Genomic DNA, 18,453 nt, shown 5'->3' on the forward strand with positions numbered 1-18,453 from the left:
TTTCCTTCATCGGACGGGGTATTGAGTACAAGGGTTGGTAGGTCATGTTACAGTTGTATAAGACTTTGGTTTGGCCACATTTGGAATACTGCGTGCAGTTCTGGTCGCCACATTATCAAAAGGATGTAGATGCTTTGGAGAGGGTGCAGAGGAGGTTCACCAGGATGTTGCCTGGTATGGAGGGCGCTAGCTATGAAGAGAGGTTGAGCAGATTAGGATTATTTTCATTAGAAAGACGGAGGTTGAGGGGGGACCTGATTGAGGTGTACAAAATCATGAGAGGTATAGACAGGGTGGATAGCAAGAAGATTTTTCCCAGAGTGGGGGATTCAATTACTAGGGGTCATGAGTTCAAAGTGAGAGGGGAAAAGTTTAGGGGGGATATGCGTGGAAAGTTCTTTACGCAGAGGGTGGTGGGTGCCTGGAACGCGTTGCCAGCGGAGGTGGTAGACACGGGCACGATAGCGTCTTTTAAGATGTATCTAGACAGATACATGAATGGGCAGGAAGCAAAGAGATACAGACCCTTAGAAAATAGGCAACAGGTTTAGATAGAGGATCTGGATCGGCGCAGGCTTGGAGGGCCGAAGGTCCTGTTCCTGTGCTGTAATTTTCTTTGTTCTTTGTTCCTGCCTCCTATCCTTCAGGGTCTCTCCAGCCCCTCTTGCGCCGTTCCTGCGTCTTGCCCTCTCTTCTCAAGCCACTTGGTGTCGCCATTTCCTTTATAGAAGTAATTCTTAAGTAAATGACAATCGGAAATCTGCTAACAAAAAAAACTTTCATGCCAAACAATTCTCTGCCTTTCCATGGAGTATGAATTGTATTTGCGCTTGGTTCACTGTGTGGAGAGCAGAACACTACATCTTGCATCAAGTATTCAAGACTTTGAGAATGAACATTATATATAATTGAGAATGGTCCATCTGCACTCTTAGGCGTCCAGGTTCTCATGTGCTCCCGAAGTGAGAGGAGGAACAGCATTTATTTAAGACGGAGGTCAACTTTCTCTTGCTCTTTAATACAAGTGGGGCGCTTTGATTTCTCTGTGTGCCCAAGGCAGCAATGCCAGGGTCAGAGTCTGATCTTTTGGCTTTGTATTTTGGGGCGTCATTTTCAAAAAAAGATATGATAAACTATGTTTTTGTGTGTTTTTATGCCGGTGTATACCTTTGCTCCGTAGCTCCACATTTTCCCAATTCTGATTAAAGGTTAACTTTCTGCCCCCACAGGCGGTTTCCAACATTTTCTGCTCTTATTGCAGTGCTTGCAATCTTGTATTGTTTGACCCTTCTTTGGGCCAATAAAAGGAGTGAAATGCCGGTTGGACATTCCCTGCCCCACTTCTCACGTATTGTTTTAAGGGTCACTCAAATCAAAGATCTATAATTGAATCCAATTATCAATTCCTCTGATCTTCCTTTAACTTACACATGATGGACGATCCACACTTTAAACCAGAGTTGAAGACTGGGTCTTTGAGTCTATTGAGGGGATGTAACTTTATTCTGTTGTATTCTATGCTTCTTCTCTCCAGCACACATCACAGAGTGGGTGGAGATAATTATTTCAATAAAAGCAAAATTATTTTTTTTTTGTTGTCTAACTTGTCCTTTGGCTCCACCCCAAAACACGATTTGAGCAGAAGAATTTGTTGGCATTAAGAGGGCGAGAGGGAGAGGAACAAGTCATTTCAGCCCCCACCCTCCTCCCTCCCCCACGAAGGGCTCCAGTCTCTCTCAGATTGAAGTCCTGGTATTTTAAGAATGCGACAAAGATGGCGTTAGTCAGCAGGCTGCAGAGAAGTGGGCTGCTGGAAGTTTTAGTCAGGGACAGTTGGCACCGTGTGTTGGCCACTCTGAACCAGGAGAATCTCATTCTGAGCTGCGAGCAGCCCGGGGACCCCGCCGCCTGGAATGGTCTCACCAACGGAGCCGGCTCGCAGAGTCCTCAGCCCGGATCCCGCAGTCCGAAAGCCAGCGGGATCCGCAATGCCTACACCGAGCTCCCGGAACAAATCCCCGAGAGCATCAGCAACAAGAAGCGAAGCGTCAGGGTCATCAAGGTACTTCTATCTGAGAGAGAATGAGGAGCAGTCAGAGTGGTGACTGTAATCCCCCTTCCCTCGCTGTTTGAGTTCGAGCATGTAACATTTTTTTTGACATTTAACAGACTTGTGTAAGCACTTGCAAGCTTCAAGTTACCATGAGCAGAAAGTTTGAGTGTTTCTCGCACAAGGTGGCATTTCACTCTTTGCTTTCTTTTGACTATCTGTCCCCCATTCCCACTGACAACCCAGGAACTGTACAGCAACTGCATTGTTAACACGTCACTGCTTCAGATCTCATTATCTACTCACTCTGACCCGTTTCTAGCCCTTGACCACATCAAACTTTTCTTCCCAAAAAGGAAACGCCAGTGCTTTCTAATTAATATCTGATTTAGCCCACGCTTTAGAAGTCCTTGCATCTTATATATGCCTCTTACAGTCTCGGGTTAGAAGATGAGGTTTGCGCTTTATGGAAGTTCCAGCGGTAACATATCGTTTCTGTAAAAAGTTTTTTTTAAGACTGCGTACCGGGCTTCGACTGTAAGTCTTTCCGCATTCCCAGCAACTTCTGGATGTTACCGTGATTTCCCCACCCCCCGACCTTTTATTCTCTGCTCAGAATTAGTTCGAAGAGTCCGATTTTTTTATTTCTTTTTTATTTCACGTGTTTTGCCTTCTCGGTGTTCTTTTTTTAAAGACTCTGTGCAGGGTAATGATTAACAGTCGCTGCAGTCTGTCACCAGGCAATCCCACAAGAGCTGGACAAGTCGTAGTTAACCCTCCGACTGCTGAATCGCTCCCCTTTGTTTGGAAAGTGCAGAGAGATTTAGAAATAGACACCTCCACGTTTATTTATAAGGTGACTTGCATTGATGCAGCGCTTGCAACGTCCCAAGGTCATTCACATTAGCTTTGTAAAATAAAATGTTGCAACAGTAATCAAAGTCAGCTATAACATGATAGGGCTTGGTGAAGAGTTGCCTGTCTGTAGATTTAAAAAAGAAATTGGCCCTTGGGCTGACATTGATTGCCCTACTAAGGTGATGCATCTGAGGGGACTGTTAAATCACTTAAGTGGGCAGTTAAGAGTTAACCATGTTGAATGTGGGACTGGAGTCACTTCTAGTTCCAGACCGGGTCAGGAGAGCAGGTTTCTTACCTCCAAAGGGACAGTAGTGAACCAGTTTACAGCAGCTTCATGGCAGCTCTCACTCCATCCCCAGCTTTTAATTTTTAGGCTTATTTTTTTGAAAGCTGAGATTTGATCTTGTGTTCCACTAGATTACAAGTCCAGGCCTCTAAGGTTGCTAATAACCTAAACACTACACTATCCTGCCAATGAAACAGTTAGCATTGGCTTTCTTCCATCACTAACCCTGATACAGGAAAGTTGGAAAATACGTACATCCCCATGGAGGATTTGTTAACGATCCCTGAGGAAGTGAATGTTACTTTCTTTTTGATTTGACCAAAAACTCCAACTGTTAAAGAATTTTCTTATTACAAACAGTTCTGTTGTTTATCTCGGCACTAAGTGATTTCTGCTTCTAGTCTCAAGGAGCCAATGATAGTAAAGGAAGTTAAATCACAATTGCGACAACACAGAAGGAGGCCATTCGCCCCATCATGACTGCACTGGCTCTCCAAATGAGCAAATCGCCTAGTGCCACTTCCCCGCCTTCTCCCTGTAACCCTGCACGTTCTTCCTTTTCAGATAACTCTCTACTTCCCTTTTGAATGCCTCGATTGAACCTGCCACCACCACAGTCTCAGGCAGCGCATTCCAGACCTTAATTGCTTGCTGCATGAAAAAGTTTTTCCTAATGTCACTTTTGCTTCTTTTGCCAATTACTTTAAATCTGTGCCCTCTCGTTCCCGATCCTTTCACGAGTGGGAACAGATTTTCCCTATGTACTCTCTCCAGACCCCTCATGATTTTGAATACCTCTATCAGATCACCTCTCAAGGAAAACAGTCCTAACTTCTCCAATTTATCTTCATCCCTGGAACCATTCTCGTGAATCTTTTCCGTACTCTCTCCAGTGCCCTCACATCTTTCCTAAAATGCAGCACCCAGAACTGGATGCAGTACTCCAGCGGAGGCCGAACTAGTGTCTTATACAAGTTCAACATAACTTCCTTGCTCTTGTTTTTTATGCCCCTGTTAATAAAGCCTATGATACTGTTTGCTTTATTAACTGCTGAATCAACCTGTCCTGCCACCTTCAATAACTTATGCACATATACACCCAGGCCCCTCTGCTCCTGTCCCCCCTTTAGAATTGTACCCTTTATTTTATATTGTCTCTCTATGTTCTTCCTACCAAAATGAATCACTTCATATTTCTCCACATTGAACTTCATCTGCTACTTGTCTGCCCATTCCACCAACTTTTCTATGTCCTTTTTTGAAGTTCTACACTATCCCCCTCACAGTTCACAATGCTTCCAACTTTCATATCTTTGAAGTTGTGCCCTGTACACCAAGGTCTAAGTCATTAAAATATATCAGGAAAAGCAAGGGTCCAACACTGACCCCTGGGGAACTCCACTACAGACCTTCCTCCAGTCCGAAAAACATTTATTAACCACTACTGTTTCCTGTCACTCAGCCAATTTCATGTCCATGTTGCTACTGTCCCATTTATTCCATGAGCCATAACTTTGCTCACAAGTCTGTTGTGTGGCACTGTATCGAACGCCTTTTGGAATTCCATGGACACCACATCAACAGCATTGTCCTTATCAACCCTCTCTGTTACCTCTTCAAAAAAAACTCCAGTAAGTTAGTTAAACACGATTTTCCCTTAACAAATTTGTGTCGCCTTTCCTTAATTAACCTGCATTTGTCCATGTGTCTATTAATTTTGTCCTGAATTATTGTTTCTAGAGGTTTCCCCACCACCAAAGTTAAACTGACTGGCCTGTAGTTGCTGGGCTTATCTTTACACCCTTTTTTGAACAAGGGTGTAGCATTTGCAATTCTCCAATCCTCTGGCACCATCCCTGAGTCTAAGGAAGACTGGAAAATTATGGCCACAGCTTCCACAATTTTCACTCTCACTTCCCTCAGTATCCTTGATGCATCTCATCTGGTCCTGGTGCTTTATCAGCTTTAAGTATAGACAGCCTATCTAATACCTCCATTCTTATCAATTTTAAATCCTGCTAGTGTTTTAATTACCTCCTCTTTCACTGTGGCCTGGGTAGCATCTTCTTCCTTGGTAAAGCCAGATGAAAAGTATTCATTTAGTACCTCAGCTATTCCCCCTGCTTCCATGTGTAAATTCCCTTTTTGGTCCCTAATCGGCCTTGCTCCTCCTTTTACCCCATTTTTACTATTTATATACCTATAGAAGACTTTGGCATTCTCTTTTATGTTAGCTGCCAGTCTCTTTTCATACTCCCTCTTTGCTTCTCTTATTTGCTTTTTCACTTCCCCTCTGATCTTTCTATATTCAGCCTGGTTCTCCTTTATATTATCCAGCTAACATCTGTCATAAGCATACTTTTTCTCCTTCATAATCTCTATCTCTTTTGGTATCCAGGGAGCTCTGAATTTATTTGTCCTATCTTTCCCCTTTGAAGGAACATACCTTGGTTGTACCTGAACTATCTCTTCTTTGAAGGTACCATTCAGCTACCGTTCTTCCTGCCAACCTTTGATTCCAATTTATTTGGCCCAGATCCATTCTTAATCCATTGAAGTTGGCTTTTCCCCAGTTAACTATTCTTACTCTAGATTGTTCTTTGTCCTTTTCCATAATCAACCGAAACCTTACGATATAATGATCACTGTCCCCTAATTATTCTCCTACTGACATTTGATCCACTTGGCCCATCATCAGTTTACATGACGTGCAGACATGGACTACCCTTAGAGCAAATCAGCACTGCAAGTTCTGGTTAATAAGTTCCAGAAGGGACTTGCATAAAGATAAAGACTGACGAGCTATTATGCATTCAATGGGCCCTATTTACTTACACACTGAAAGGCCTTAACTTATAAAGAGCAGGCACAGTGCAGGAGGAACCTGTTCGTAAGTGCTGAATCCAGCAAGGTTGGGAATAGGGAGGCCCTGCCAGGCTTAGATGAAGGACCTCATTTTAATAAATCTCAGCAGAGTCCCAGCCCAGCCTGGTGAGTGGGCAGGAGCAAGCGGCTAGTGGTAGGAGTGTAGGGAGGGGGAGTGTGGGGGGGGGGATGTGATTTGATCAAAGTTTTTAAAGATATTAAGGGGAACAGATAGGGTAGATAGAAACTATTTCAGCTAGTTGGGAAGTCTAGGAAAAATTATAGCCAAATCTTTCAGGAGTGAAATCGGGAAACACATCTTCACACAAAGGGTGGTAGAAGTTTGGAACACTCTTCCACAAACAGCTTTTGATGCTTGATCAATTTTTAGATTTATGATTTAGATTTAGAGATACAGCACTGAAACAGGCCCTTCGGCCCACCAAGTCTGTGCCGACCATTAACCACCCAATTATACTAATCCTACACTAATCCCATATTTCTACCACATCCTCACCTGTCCCTATATTCCCCTACCACCTACCGATACTAGGGGCAATTTATAATGGCCAATTTACCTATCAACCTGCAAGTCTTTTGGCTGTGGGAGGAAACCGGAGCACCCGGAGGAAACCCACGCAGACACAGAGAGAACTTGCAAACTCCACACAGGCAGTACCCAGAATTGAACCCGGGTCGCTGGAGCTGTGAGGCTGCAGTGCTAACCACTGCGCCACTGTGCCGCCCAATCTGAGATTGATAGATTTTTGTATAGTCATAGGTGTTAAGGGACAAAGGCATTTAGATGGAGTTGGGTCACAGATTAGCCATGAACAAGCTTGAGGGCTAAATGGCCTCTGAGGGGCTAAGTGGCCTCTTCTTGTTCCGGTGTTCCTAGCAGGGAGTGACTAGCGACAGCAGGCTGCAGCTGGGAAGCTGTGTGAACAGCAGTCAGTGGGAGGGAGGGTGGAAGGTTCTGGGCTAGGAAGAGGGCGTGGGGGTTGGTGATGGCTGTTGACAGTGATCAGGGGAGATGGGGGTGAGCCTCTGGCTGTCATCTGGAGGGGTGGGGAGGGGGAAGGATCTGTCAAAGATCGGGAGTGAGGTAGTGCAGGGCAAGAGAGGCCCAATGTGAGAACCGGGGAGAATTGCTGCCCCTCCTGGCCCAAAACGAACCTAAATAAAATGTTAAAATTCACCTTCAGGGCCTGTCCTGCCCGGGATCTGACTGCCAGTAGCATTATCCCAGGATCCAGCTCCAAAATTGGACCAGGATCGGGCCCCTCCTCCACTCAGGCCTCAAGTTAATATTGCAGGTCTTGTAGACGTCATTGTACTCAATCAGCATATTTAAAACAAGACCCCACTTCCTCCTTGTAGGTTAATATGGGGACACATCAGGCAGGAAGCAGGATGGGAGACGAGTAAGTGACTTGCATTATTTTAACTGCGCCCCGCCCAGTTTCCATCAGGTGGGGCAGTTAAAATCAGGGCCAAACTTTCAGATAGTAGTTACTTTATTATTCATTCCGGATAGATCCAAATTGTTTCTTATAAGATCAAAAGTCAAGCATCAGGACTTTGGGAGCCATTGTATGTAGATTTCAGATAGCACGATAGTCACATTTTAAAAGTAAGCCATAAGCAAACTGTATTAACAAACATGTCCTGGAGACTTGTCCTGGTCAACTCACAGGACCTCTCACAAGTCTATTTCTTAATGAGTGGATGATCCATCTCGGCCTCCTCCTCCTCAGGTCCCCAGCTCGCAGATGCCAGTCTTCAGCCAAGTTGATTCACTCCAAGTGATATCAGGAAATGGCTGAAGGTGCTGGATACAGCAAAGGCTATGGGCCCTGACAACATCCCAGCAGTAGTACTGAAGATTTGTGCTCCAGAACTAGCCGCACCCCTAGCCAAGCTGTTCCAGTACAGCTACAACACTGGCACCTACCCAGGTATGTTCTGTCCTCAAAAAGCGGGACAAGTCCAATCCAGCCAATTACTACCCCATCAGTCTACTCTCGATCATCAGCAAAGTAATGAAAGGTATCGTTAACAGTGCTGTCAAGTGGCACTTAAACAGCAACAACCTGCTCACCGATGCTCAGTTTGGGTTCCGTCAGGGCCATTCAGCTCTAGACCTCATTACAGCCTTGGTCCAAACATGGACAAAAAAGCTGAATTCAAGAGGTGAGGTGAGAGTGACTGCCCTTGACATCAAGGCAGCATTTGACGGAGTATGGCATCAAGGAGCCCTAGCAAAACTGGAGTCAATGGGAATTGGGGGAAAAACTCTCCATTCGTTGGAGTCATACCTAGCGCAAAGAAAGATGTTTGTGATTGTGATTGTTGGAGGTCAAACATCTCAGTTCCAAGACATCACTATAGAGGTTCCTCAGGGTAGTGTCCTAGGCCCAACCGTCTTGAGCTGCTTCATCAATGACCTTCCCACCATCAAAAGGTCAGAAGTGGATTATGATGATTGCATAATGTTCAGCACCATTCGCCACTCCTCAAATACTGAAGCAGTCCGTGTAGAAATGCAGCAAGACCTGGACAGCATTCGGGCTGATAAGTGGCAATTAATATTTGCACCACGCAAGTGCCAGGCAATGACCATCTCCAATAAGAGGAAATCTAACCATCTCCCCTTGACATTCAATGGCATTACCATCGCTGAATCTCCTACCACCAACATCCTGGGGTCACCATTGATCAGAAATGAAACTGGAGCAGCCACATAAATCCCATGGCTACAAGTGCAGGTCAGAGGCTGGGGATTCTGTGACAAGTAACTCGCCTCCTGAATCCCCAAAGCCTGTCCATCATCTACAAGGCACAAGTCAGGAGTGTGATGGGATACTCTTCACTTGCCTGGATGGGTGCAGCTCCAGCAACACTGAAGAAGCTCAACACCATCCAGGACAAAGCCTGCTTAATTGGCACCCCGTCCACAAATATCCACTCCCTTCACCACCGACGTACAGTGGCAGCAGTGTGTACCATCTACAAGATGCATTGCAGCAACTCACCAAGGCTCCTTAGACAGCACCTTCCAAACCCGTGACCTCTAGCACCTAGGACAAGGGCAGCAGTTGCGTGGGAACACCACCACCTGCAAGTTCCCCTCCAAGTCACACACCAACCTGACTTGGAACTTTATCGCTGTTCCTTCACTGTCGCTGGGTCAAAATCCTGGAACTCCCTTCCTATCAGGACTGTGGGTGTACCTACACCACAACTGCAGCAGTTCAAGAAGGCAGCTCACCACCACCTTCTCGAGCAATTAGGGATGGGCAATAAATGCTGGCCTTGCTAGCGACGTCTACATCTTATGAATTAATAAAAAAAATAAAACATATATGCATACTTCCAGAATTTTCTATTTTAATGCAGATTTTCAGCATTCAATAGGGAACAGCAGGAGGCCATTCAGCTGTTTGAGCTGGTTCCATCTTGAATTAGATCATAGCTAATCTATATCTTAACTCCTTCTAGCCACCTTCGTTCCATATTCCTTAATACCCTTATCCAACAAAATCTTATCAGTTTTGATATTTTCAATTCACCAATTCTCAGCAGTTTTTTGGGGAAGAGAGTTCGATTTCCCCTACCCTTTGTGAGAAGATGTGCTTCCTGATATCACCTCTGAACAGCCTGGCTCTAATTTTAGCAATATAGGAAACATAAAGTCATAGAGTTATACAGCACAGAAACAGTCCCTTTGGCCCTTCGTGTCTGTGCCGGCCATCAAGCACCTATCTATTCTAATCCCATTTTCCCACACTTGGCCCGTAGCCCTGTATGCTATGGCATTTCAAGTGCTCGTCTAAATACTTCTTAAATGTTGTGAGGGTTCCTGCCTCTACCACCTCTTCAGGCAGTGCGTTCCAGATTCCAACCACCCTCTGGGTGAAAAAACTTTTCCTCAAATCCCCCCTAAACGTCCTGCCCCTTACCTTAAATCTATGCCCCCTGATTATTGACCCCTCCACTAAGGGAAAAAGTTTCTTCCTATCTAACCTATCAATGCCCCTCATAATTTTGTATACCTCAATCATGTCCCCCTTCAGCCTTCTCTGCTCTAAGGAAAACAACCCTAGCCTTTTCAGTCTGTCTTCATAGCTGAAATGCTCCAGCCCAGGCAACATCCTGGTGAATCTCCTCTGCACCCTCTCCAGTGCAATCACATCCTTCCTATAGTGTGACGACCAGAACTGTACACAGTACTCCAACTGTGGCCTAACTAGCATTTTATACAGCTCCATCATAACCTCCCTGCTCTTATATTCTTTGCCTCGGCTAATAAAGGCAAGTATCCCATATGCTTTCCTAACCACCTTATCTACCTGTGCTGCTGCCTTCAGTGATTTATGGATAAGTACACCAAGTTCCTTCTGACCTTCTGTACTTCCTAGAGTCCTACCATCCATTGTATATTCCCTTGTCTTGTTAGTCCTCCCAAAATGCATCACCTCACACTTCTCGGGATTAAATTCCTTGCCTCAGCTCCACCCATCTTACCAGCCCATCTATATCGTCCTGTAATCTCAGGCTTTCCTCCTCACTATTTACGACACCACCAATTTTTGTGTCATCTGTGAACTTACTGATCATACCTCCTATATTCACGTCTAAATCATTAATGTACATTACAAACAGCAAGGGTCCCAGCACCGATCTTTGAGGTACACCACATAGCAACATAGGTGCAGGAGTAGGCCATTCAGCCTGTCGAGCCCGCTCCGCCATTCAATTAGATCATAGCTGATCATCTATCTCAATGCCACTTTCCTGTGCGATCCCCATATCCCTTGATGTCATTGGTATCCAGATATCTATCGATTTCTGTCTTGAACATGCTCGATGATTGAGCTTCCACTGCCCTCTGAGGTAGAGAATTGCAAAGATTCACCACCCTCTGAGTGAAGAAATTGCTCCTCATCTGTGTCTTAAATGGCCTAATCCTTATTCTGAGACTATGTCCCCTGGTTCTAGACTCACCAGCCAGGGGAAACATCCTATCCACATCTGCCCTGTCACTCCCTGTAAGAATTTTGTAAGTTTCAATGAGATCACCTCTCATTCTTCGAAACTCCAGAGAATACAGGCCCAGTTTCCTCAATTCTCCTCATAAGACAATCACACCATCCCATGGATTAGTCTGGTGAACCTCCGTTGCACTCTTGCTCTATGTCTAGTATATCCTTCCTTAGATGAGGAGACCAAAACTGTACACAATACTCCAGGTGTGGTCTCACCAAGGTGCTATACAATTGCAGCGAGACTTCTTTACTCCTGTACTCAATTCCATTGTGATGAAGGCCAACATACCATTTGCCTTCCTAATTGCTTGCTGCACCTGCATGCTAGCTTTTAGTGACTCATGAACAAGGACACCCAGGTACCTTTAGACATCAACACTTCCCAATCTCTCCCCATTTAAGAAATACTGTGTGTTCCGGCCAGGTGAAGAGGGGGGTTTCATGCATCCCTTTCACCCTTCCTCTTGTTTGACCACAATAGGGTTTATTCCTTTTCTAAAAACAGTGGTTGTGCTTACCACCTCCGTGAGTGTTTTACCTTGTTCCTCTAATGTGATTGCAAAAGAACCAATCGGACAGGGGTTTTCTTGAGTTTAAACAAGAAAGAGGTAAGTTTATTAGACTTAACATTCTAAAAGACATTACACATTCACGCACACATTCACACGAGAATCACACGCACACAAATAGGTTACAGAGGAAAACCGATTTGGTGGTTGGATTATAGTCTAGAATAAATGGAACTTAAATACAGTCTGTAAATCCTGTAGTCCTTGGCGGAAGCTGTATTCTTGAAGTCCTCACTGGTCGAAGTGCACTTTGGTTGGCTTGCTTTGCTCAGGGCTCCTGAAGGCAGACTTGGTCGTTGTTTCTCTTCCCCTGGTTGCTGGCTGTAGAGGTCTGTAGGCTTGGAGGGTCCAGAGTCATGGCCAGTTCTTTCCTTGATATTTTCTGGGGTGAGAGAGACACACACACAAGGGAGCAGCCGCCTGCTTCATTGCTGTATACTCAGTTACTGCCTGTCTCCTGTCTGTGAGACAAAACTTCCAGTTTCTTCAGAGATGAGCAAGCTGTCACATGGTTCTATCAAAAAGAGGTCCAAGGTCTAAAACCCAAAACCCCTCTTAGGTGGGATTGCCAGTGTGGACCCCCCGGAGGGACGTCTCCACTCATGAATGCCTCAGGATGACTTCCAATGACTCGCTAATGAGGATCATCTGGCTAATCTACTCCGTTCTGGCTGAGCTTCTGTTAGACTCTTTGTCTCTAGTCCAATCTCCTGGTGTTTCAAATGTAAATTGCAGTGGCCATTTTGGCTGCTAGTGTTTTTAAAAATTGACTTGTAGGATTTTTTTCCATTGCAAGTCTAAGGTAAGTTTCCAACCGATGTAATTAATATGTCCCATTTGGCATACAGGGTTTTCCGGACATCTGTCTTTCTGTTTTTTCTACCAAAATGGATAACTTCAAACATATTCACATTATATTCCATCTGCCAAGTTCTTGCTCATTCACTTAGCCTGTTCAAGTCCCAGTGAAGCCTCCTTGCATCCTCCTCGCAATTTACAGTCCCACCTAGTTTTGTGTAATCAGCAAATTTGGAAAGATTACATTTGGTCCCCACATCCAAATCATTTATATAGATAGTGAACAGCTGTGGCCCCAGCACTGATCCTTGCGATACCCCACTAGTAACAGCCTGCCATTCTGAGAATGACCCGTTTATTCTTACTCTCTGTTTTCTGTCTGTTAACCAATTCTGAATTCATACCAGTATATTACCCCCAATCCCATGTGCTCTAATTTTGTTTTCTAACCCTCTGTGTGGGGCCTTATCAAAGCCTTCTGAAAATCTAAATACACCACATCCACTGGTTCTTCTGGGTTTTTGTGTCTTAGAGGAATGTATCTTTGTTGTAGACCATGTAATACTTCTTTAAATACTCGCCATTGCCCGTCTACTGTCAAATCTTTTAGTGTATTTTTGCAGTCCACCATAGCCAACTTGCCCCTCATACCTTCATAGTTTCCTTTGTTCAGACTTAAGACCCTAGTTTCAGAATGAACTATATCACTTTCAAACTTAATGTAAAATTCTATCATATTATGGTCACTATTTCCCAAAGGCTCCTTTACAGCAAGGTTATTAATTAGCCCTTTCTCATTACATAATACTAAATCTGAAATAGTCCTATCCCTAGTTGGTTCTTCAACATACTATTCCAGAAACACATCTCGCACACACTCCAGGAATTCATCCTCCACAGCATTAGTGTTGATAATGTTTACCCAGTCTATATGTAAATTGAATTCGCCCATTATTACTGTATTACCCATGCTACATGCACCTCTAATTTCCTGATTTATACTGTGTCTAGCATTATTACTACTGTTTGGCCTATAAACAACTACCACCAATGTTTGCTGCCCCTTGCTGTTACTTAGCTCCCCTCAAACTGATTCTACATCTTGATTCTTCAATCTAAGATCCTCTGTCACTAATGTACTGCTTTCGTCCCTTGCTAAAAGCACTACCCCACCTCCTTTTCCTTTTCGCCAATCCTTCCTAAATGACGATTAACCTTGAATATTCAGTTCCCAGTCTTAGTCACCCTGTAATCACATCTGCGTAATGGCAATTAAATCATACCCATTTACCTCTATTTGTGCCTTCAAATCATCTACCTTGTTGCAGATGCTGCGTGCATTCAGATAGAGTGTCCTTTTACTTTGTCTTTTTAACATTATTCTGCCTTTGCTTCATCTGTCTTCTAATTTTGCTTACTAATTTTTCTACTTCCTGTTACTAGTTTTGCTTCCCTTCAATCTTCCCTTCCTGCCACACTCCGATTATCAATTCCCTTATTGCTATCTTGCTCTCTTGCCTTCTCCTCCCCCTCTAAATTATCAGTTTTTCCCTCACTTGATCCCTCCACCCCCCCACTAATTAGTTTAAAGCCCCCTCCATCGCCATAGTTATACAACTCGCCGGAACACTGGTCCCAGCATGGTTCAGGTGAAGGCCGTCCCAGCGGTACAACAGTCACTTTCCCCAGTACTGGTGCCAGTGCCCCATGAATTGAAACCCATTTCTCCCACACCAATCTTTGAGCCACACATTTAACTCTCTAATCTTATTTACCCTATACCAATTTGCTCCAGCTTTTAAAATTACGCCCCCTTGTTCTGGACTCCCCCACCAGTGGAAGTAGTTTCTCACTATTTTATTGAGGTGTATAAAATTGACCGACCTAGAGTGGGTAGGAAGGGTCTATTTCCCTGGTCAGGGAGCTCAATAACCAGGGGCATAGATTTCAAGTAATTAGTAGAAGGATTAGTGGGGAATTGAGGGGAAATCTTTTCACCCAGAGGGTGATGGGGATCTGGAACTCACTGCTTGAAAGGGTGGTAGAGGGAGAAACCCGAATTGCATTTAAAAAATATTTGAACATGCACTTGAAGTGTTGTAGCCCACAGGGCTATGGACCAAGAGCTGAAAAGTGGGATTCAGCTGGATTGCTTGTTTTTGGCCAGCACAGACACAATGGGTTGAATGGCCTCCTTCTTTGCTGTAAATTTTCGATGTTTCTCTGTTTACTCTGTCAACTCCTTTAATCATAAACACCTCAATTAGATCACTACGCTCAAGGGAATACAAGCATAGTCTATGCAAGCTGTTCTCATAATTTAACCCTTTTAGCCCTGGTATCATTCTGGTCAATCTGCACTGTGCTTCATTTGTTTACTTTCAAACTTGTTGATGAAGTCCTGGTGTGTGGGTAACTCTTACAATCCTGTATTTTTAAAATTTACACTTACAGTTTTACACTCACAGATATGTAATGTCTGAAGGCGTTGTACATTTGGATTTCAAAGTTCTTGTGGGAGGACATTCACCTACTACACTTCCGTGCCAGGGGTTACACTGGGAGCAGTGTTGATACAAGGGCCAAAGTAGCTTGTTTGTTCTTGGTCTCAGAGGGTTTGTATTATCTGGAATAACCTAACATCAAGAGAGAGCCTCAATTAGTGCTCTTCTTGTGCCTGCATAGCACAATAATGACACAGATAATTTTTGCAAAAGAACTGCAAGAATTTAGTTGAAGGAACGGTGGCTGTTGCCTAGTGTTTCAATATCTGGCCTAATCTGGGTGATCTGGAATAGTCCGTCACACAACAATAGCTCTATGGCCTCGGCCCTCCCTATCTTTGTAACTTCCTCCAGCCCTACAACGCTCCGAGATCTCTGGACTCCTGTAATTCTGGCCTGTTGTGGATCCCCGATTTTCTTTGTTCCACTGTTGGTGGCCGTACCTTCACCTGCCAGGGCCCTAACCTCTGGAATTCCTCCCCTAAACCTCTGCACCGCTCTCTCCTCCTGTAAGATGCTCCTTTTAAAACCTACCCCCCGACCAAATTTGTGGTCACCTGTCCTAATATCACGTTCTGTGGCCAAATGTTCTCTGATAATTGCTCCAGGGAAGCACCTTGGGACGTTTTACTAAGTTCAAGGCACTACATAAATACAAGTTGTTTTTGTAAAAGTTTAAAACGTAAGTTAAAATGGGTTTGGTTTAACATCTGATCCAAACCACAGCACCACTGACAGTGCTGCACTCCCTCAGTACTGTTCTGGAGTGTCAGGCCAGAGTAGATTTAATACTCGAATCTCTGAAGTGGGGCTTGAACCCACATTGTTTCTGACACAGAGGCAGGAGTGCTAAGCACTGAGCTAGAGTGGGCAACGGATAGGAATATGTTGTGGGATTCCAGTAATCTAGGGAGGGTGCGACTGTGATCTTCATTGATCCCCAAGGTAATGGCACCTTCTTTTCTCCTTCAAGCACGAAGTCGGGGGCCTGGGGATCAGCATCAAGGGAGGCAGGGAAAACAAGATGCCAATCCTGATCTCAAAGATCTTCAAAGGTCTGGCAGCCGACAAGACCGAGGCTCTATATGTGGGGGACGCCATCTTATCTGTGAATGCAGTGGACCTGAGAGATGCGACGCATGATGAGGCAGTGCAAGTGTTGAAGAGAGCTGGCAAAGAGGTCCTCCTGGAGGGTAAGTTAGCACTTCCTCATTCCTAGCAATACCTGACCTAATCCGAGTCAGTGTTTCTTTAATTCTTTCCAGCTGGCAGCAAGTCTGCGTTTGGGGGGAGTGGGGGAGGTTTGTTTTAACCCAAGTCTTTTGTTTTAAAAATTCAGCTTAAATCTTAACCCTTGGTTCGTCAAAGACACTGAGTGAATATTAATTATTAATTATCTATGAAGTGAACTGTAGGGTTGTTGTTCCCTCGTAATGAAATATTGGTGTGAGCTTTGAGGTTTCTTTTTTGTTGAGTCCCAACACGCCGACGATATCGCTGGGAAGTTTGTAGGACTGGTTGAGTAAATCGAAATGAGATTCGTAAAATATCGAGCCTTGTATCACTGCAGTCTTGTCAAATGTCTGGGAAAGAAAGGCTTGCATTTATATAGCACCTCCCACATCCTTAGGGTGTCGCAAAGCTCTTCACAGCCAATGAAGTACTTTCTGAAGCTCAGTCACTGCTGTAACGTGGGAAATGCAACAGCCAATTTGTGCACAGCAAGCTCCCAAAAAACCCCAGAAATGTGATCAAGACCAGATCCACCTGCTTTTCGTGATGTTGATTGCAGGATGAATATTGTTCAAGACACCAGGGAGAGCTTCCCTGTGCTGCTTCAAAATGGCGTCCTGGGAATTTTTACATCCTCCTGAGAGGACGGACGCCCTGTTCAACATCTCATCTGAGAGACGGCACCTGCAACAGTGCAGCACTCCCTCAAGTACTGCACTGGGAAGCGCCAGCCTGGATTTTTGTGCTCAAGTCTGCAGAGGGGCATTTTGAACCAACAGCTTTCAGTCTCGGGTAAGTGTGCTGCCCACTGAGCTACAGCAGGATCTGAGTATTAAAATGTCCAATTCTGGATCAATACCGTCCACAAAACAACATCGTAGCATCTCTTTCAATGAATACCAGGCCATGCTGTTCGCCATTAAGCTACTAATTAATAAAGTGCTGTAAAAATCTAATAGTTTGAAAAAAAAAGTATTAAACCTTTTGGAAGGTGCTTAGTTAGTATCAAACTAAGCTAATGTTTTAGTTTGTGTCCATGATGATGAGACTTTAGCTTCATTTTGACATTTGCTGTTTCATGTTATTTTGGAGATAGACCAAAATGATAGTTCATGGATAAAAGAGCTGCTATACTCCTTTGTGGAGCCATTCCAGAACCAGATTCCTGTTTGCAGTGTTGAACGTGCAGTGTCACGCTATACGGGTTATATTGTAACTCAGCAAAATAAGTTACAGCTGAAGAAATGTGAACTCAAATCCAGTGGTTTGTTGACCTCAGCAACGCCTAGGAATGTCTTTGCGCGAAGTGAGATTACAGGTGGGGGTTGGGGGAGGGTTCTGCAAAATAATAAAGTGTAGATTTATTTCAGACGCAAAACTTTTTAAAATCAAAATGAGCAGAAAATTGTTGGTGCTGCAGGAACGTGCCGGGTGGAAAGGTTAGGTGATCTGTGAGAGATGTGTTCAGATCTTCTGAGTTTTGAGTTGTGTTCTACGGCATTAAAGTGAGTGGTAAATGAAGCTCTGGTTGTGCAGTAGACCTCTTAAGCATCAATCAGGCTGATTATAGTAGTTTAAATGACAAACAAAAGTGGTTAACACTTCAGTGCTACCCATTCTGAGGTTTTGAACAGAGGAAGGAAGACAAAGAAAGCACAGCTGATTGTAGAGGCTTATTTTGTGAAATTAAAATCAAATCATTTCTTTTTTTCTCCCCTTTAAATTCTGGGAAAGAACTCCCCACTCAATTGCCACTTGTAGAATAGCTGGCAAAAAATTAAACCACTGTTGACCTGAAAGTCACTTTCAATGAGGGCGCAGCTAGAGTGATATCTAGCTATTTTTAAAGTGCTGCTGGTGATTGCTGGTATCAGCCATGGCTCAGTGGGTAATGCTCTCACCTCTGACTCTGGAGGTTGTGGATTTAAGTCCCGCTGCAGAGATGTGAGCCTAAAGTCTAGGCAGATATTTCCAGTGCAGTATTGAGCACTGCCTTGTCAGAGGTGCTGTCTACCAGCTGACATGTTAACTGAGGTCCTGTTTGTTCTCTCAGATGCCGTTTGAAGGATCTGAATGATTTACAGAAGAACAGGCGTGTTGTCCTTGGACCAATATTTATTTATCCCTCAGTCAGCAACACAAAAAAAAAAGCTGATTATCAGGAAATTATCTCATTGCCTTGTACAAATTGGCCATTGTGTTTCCTATATTAAAACGGTGACTGCACTTCAAAAAGTGC

At 44.2% G+C, this 18,453-nt stretch overlaps 1 protein-coding gene across 1 annotated transcript in view; it reads left to right on the forward strand.

The window, feature by feature from the left end:
- Positions 1-1,647: 1,647 nt before the first annotated feature.
- Positions 1,648-18,453, forward strand: part of sntb1 (syntrophin, basic 1) — a 146,431-nt gene continuing 129,625 nt past the window's right edge. Inside the window, exons 1-2 of the mRNA XM_068032556.1 lie at positions 1,648-2,062; positions 15,955-16,174. Of these exons, the coding sequence (XP_067888657.1) occupies positions 1,775-2,062; positions 15,955-16,174 (508 nt within the window). The 5' untranslated portion in view covers positions 1,648-1,774. The remainder of the gene's footprint in view (positions 2,063-15,954; positions 16,175-18,453) is intronic.

This window comes from Heterodontus francisci, chromosome 5 (genome assembly GCF_036365525.1).
Source record: "Heterodontus francisci isolate sHetFra1 chromosome 5, sHetFra1.hap1, whole genome shotgun sequence".
Taxonomy (NCBI): Eukaryota; Metazoa; Chordata; class Chondrichthyes; order Heterodontiformes; family Heterodontidae; genus Heterodontus; species Heterodontus francisci.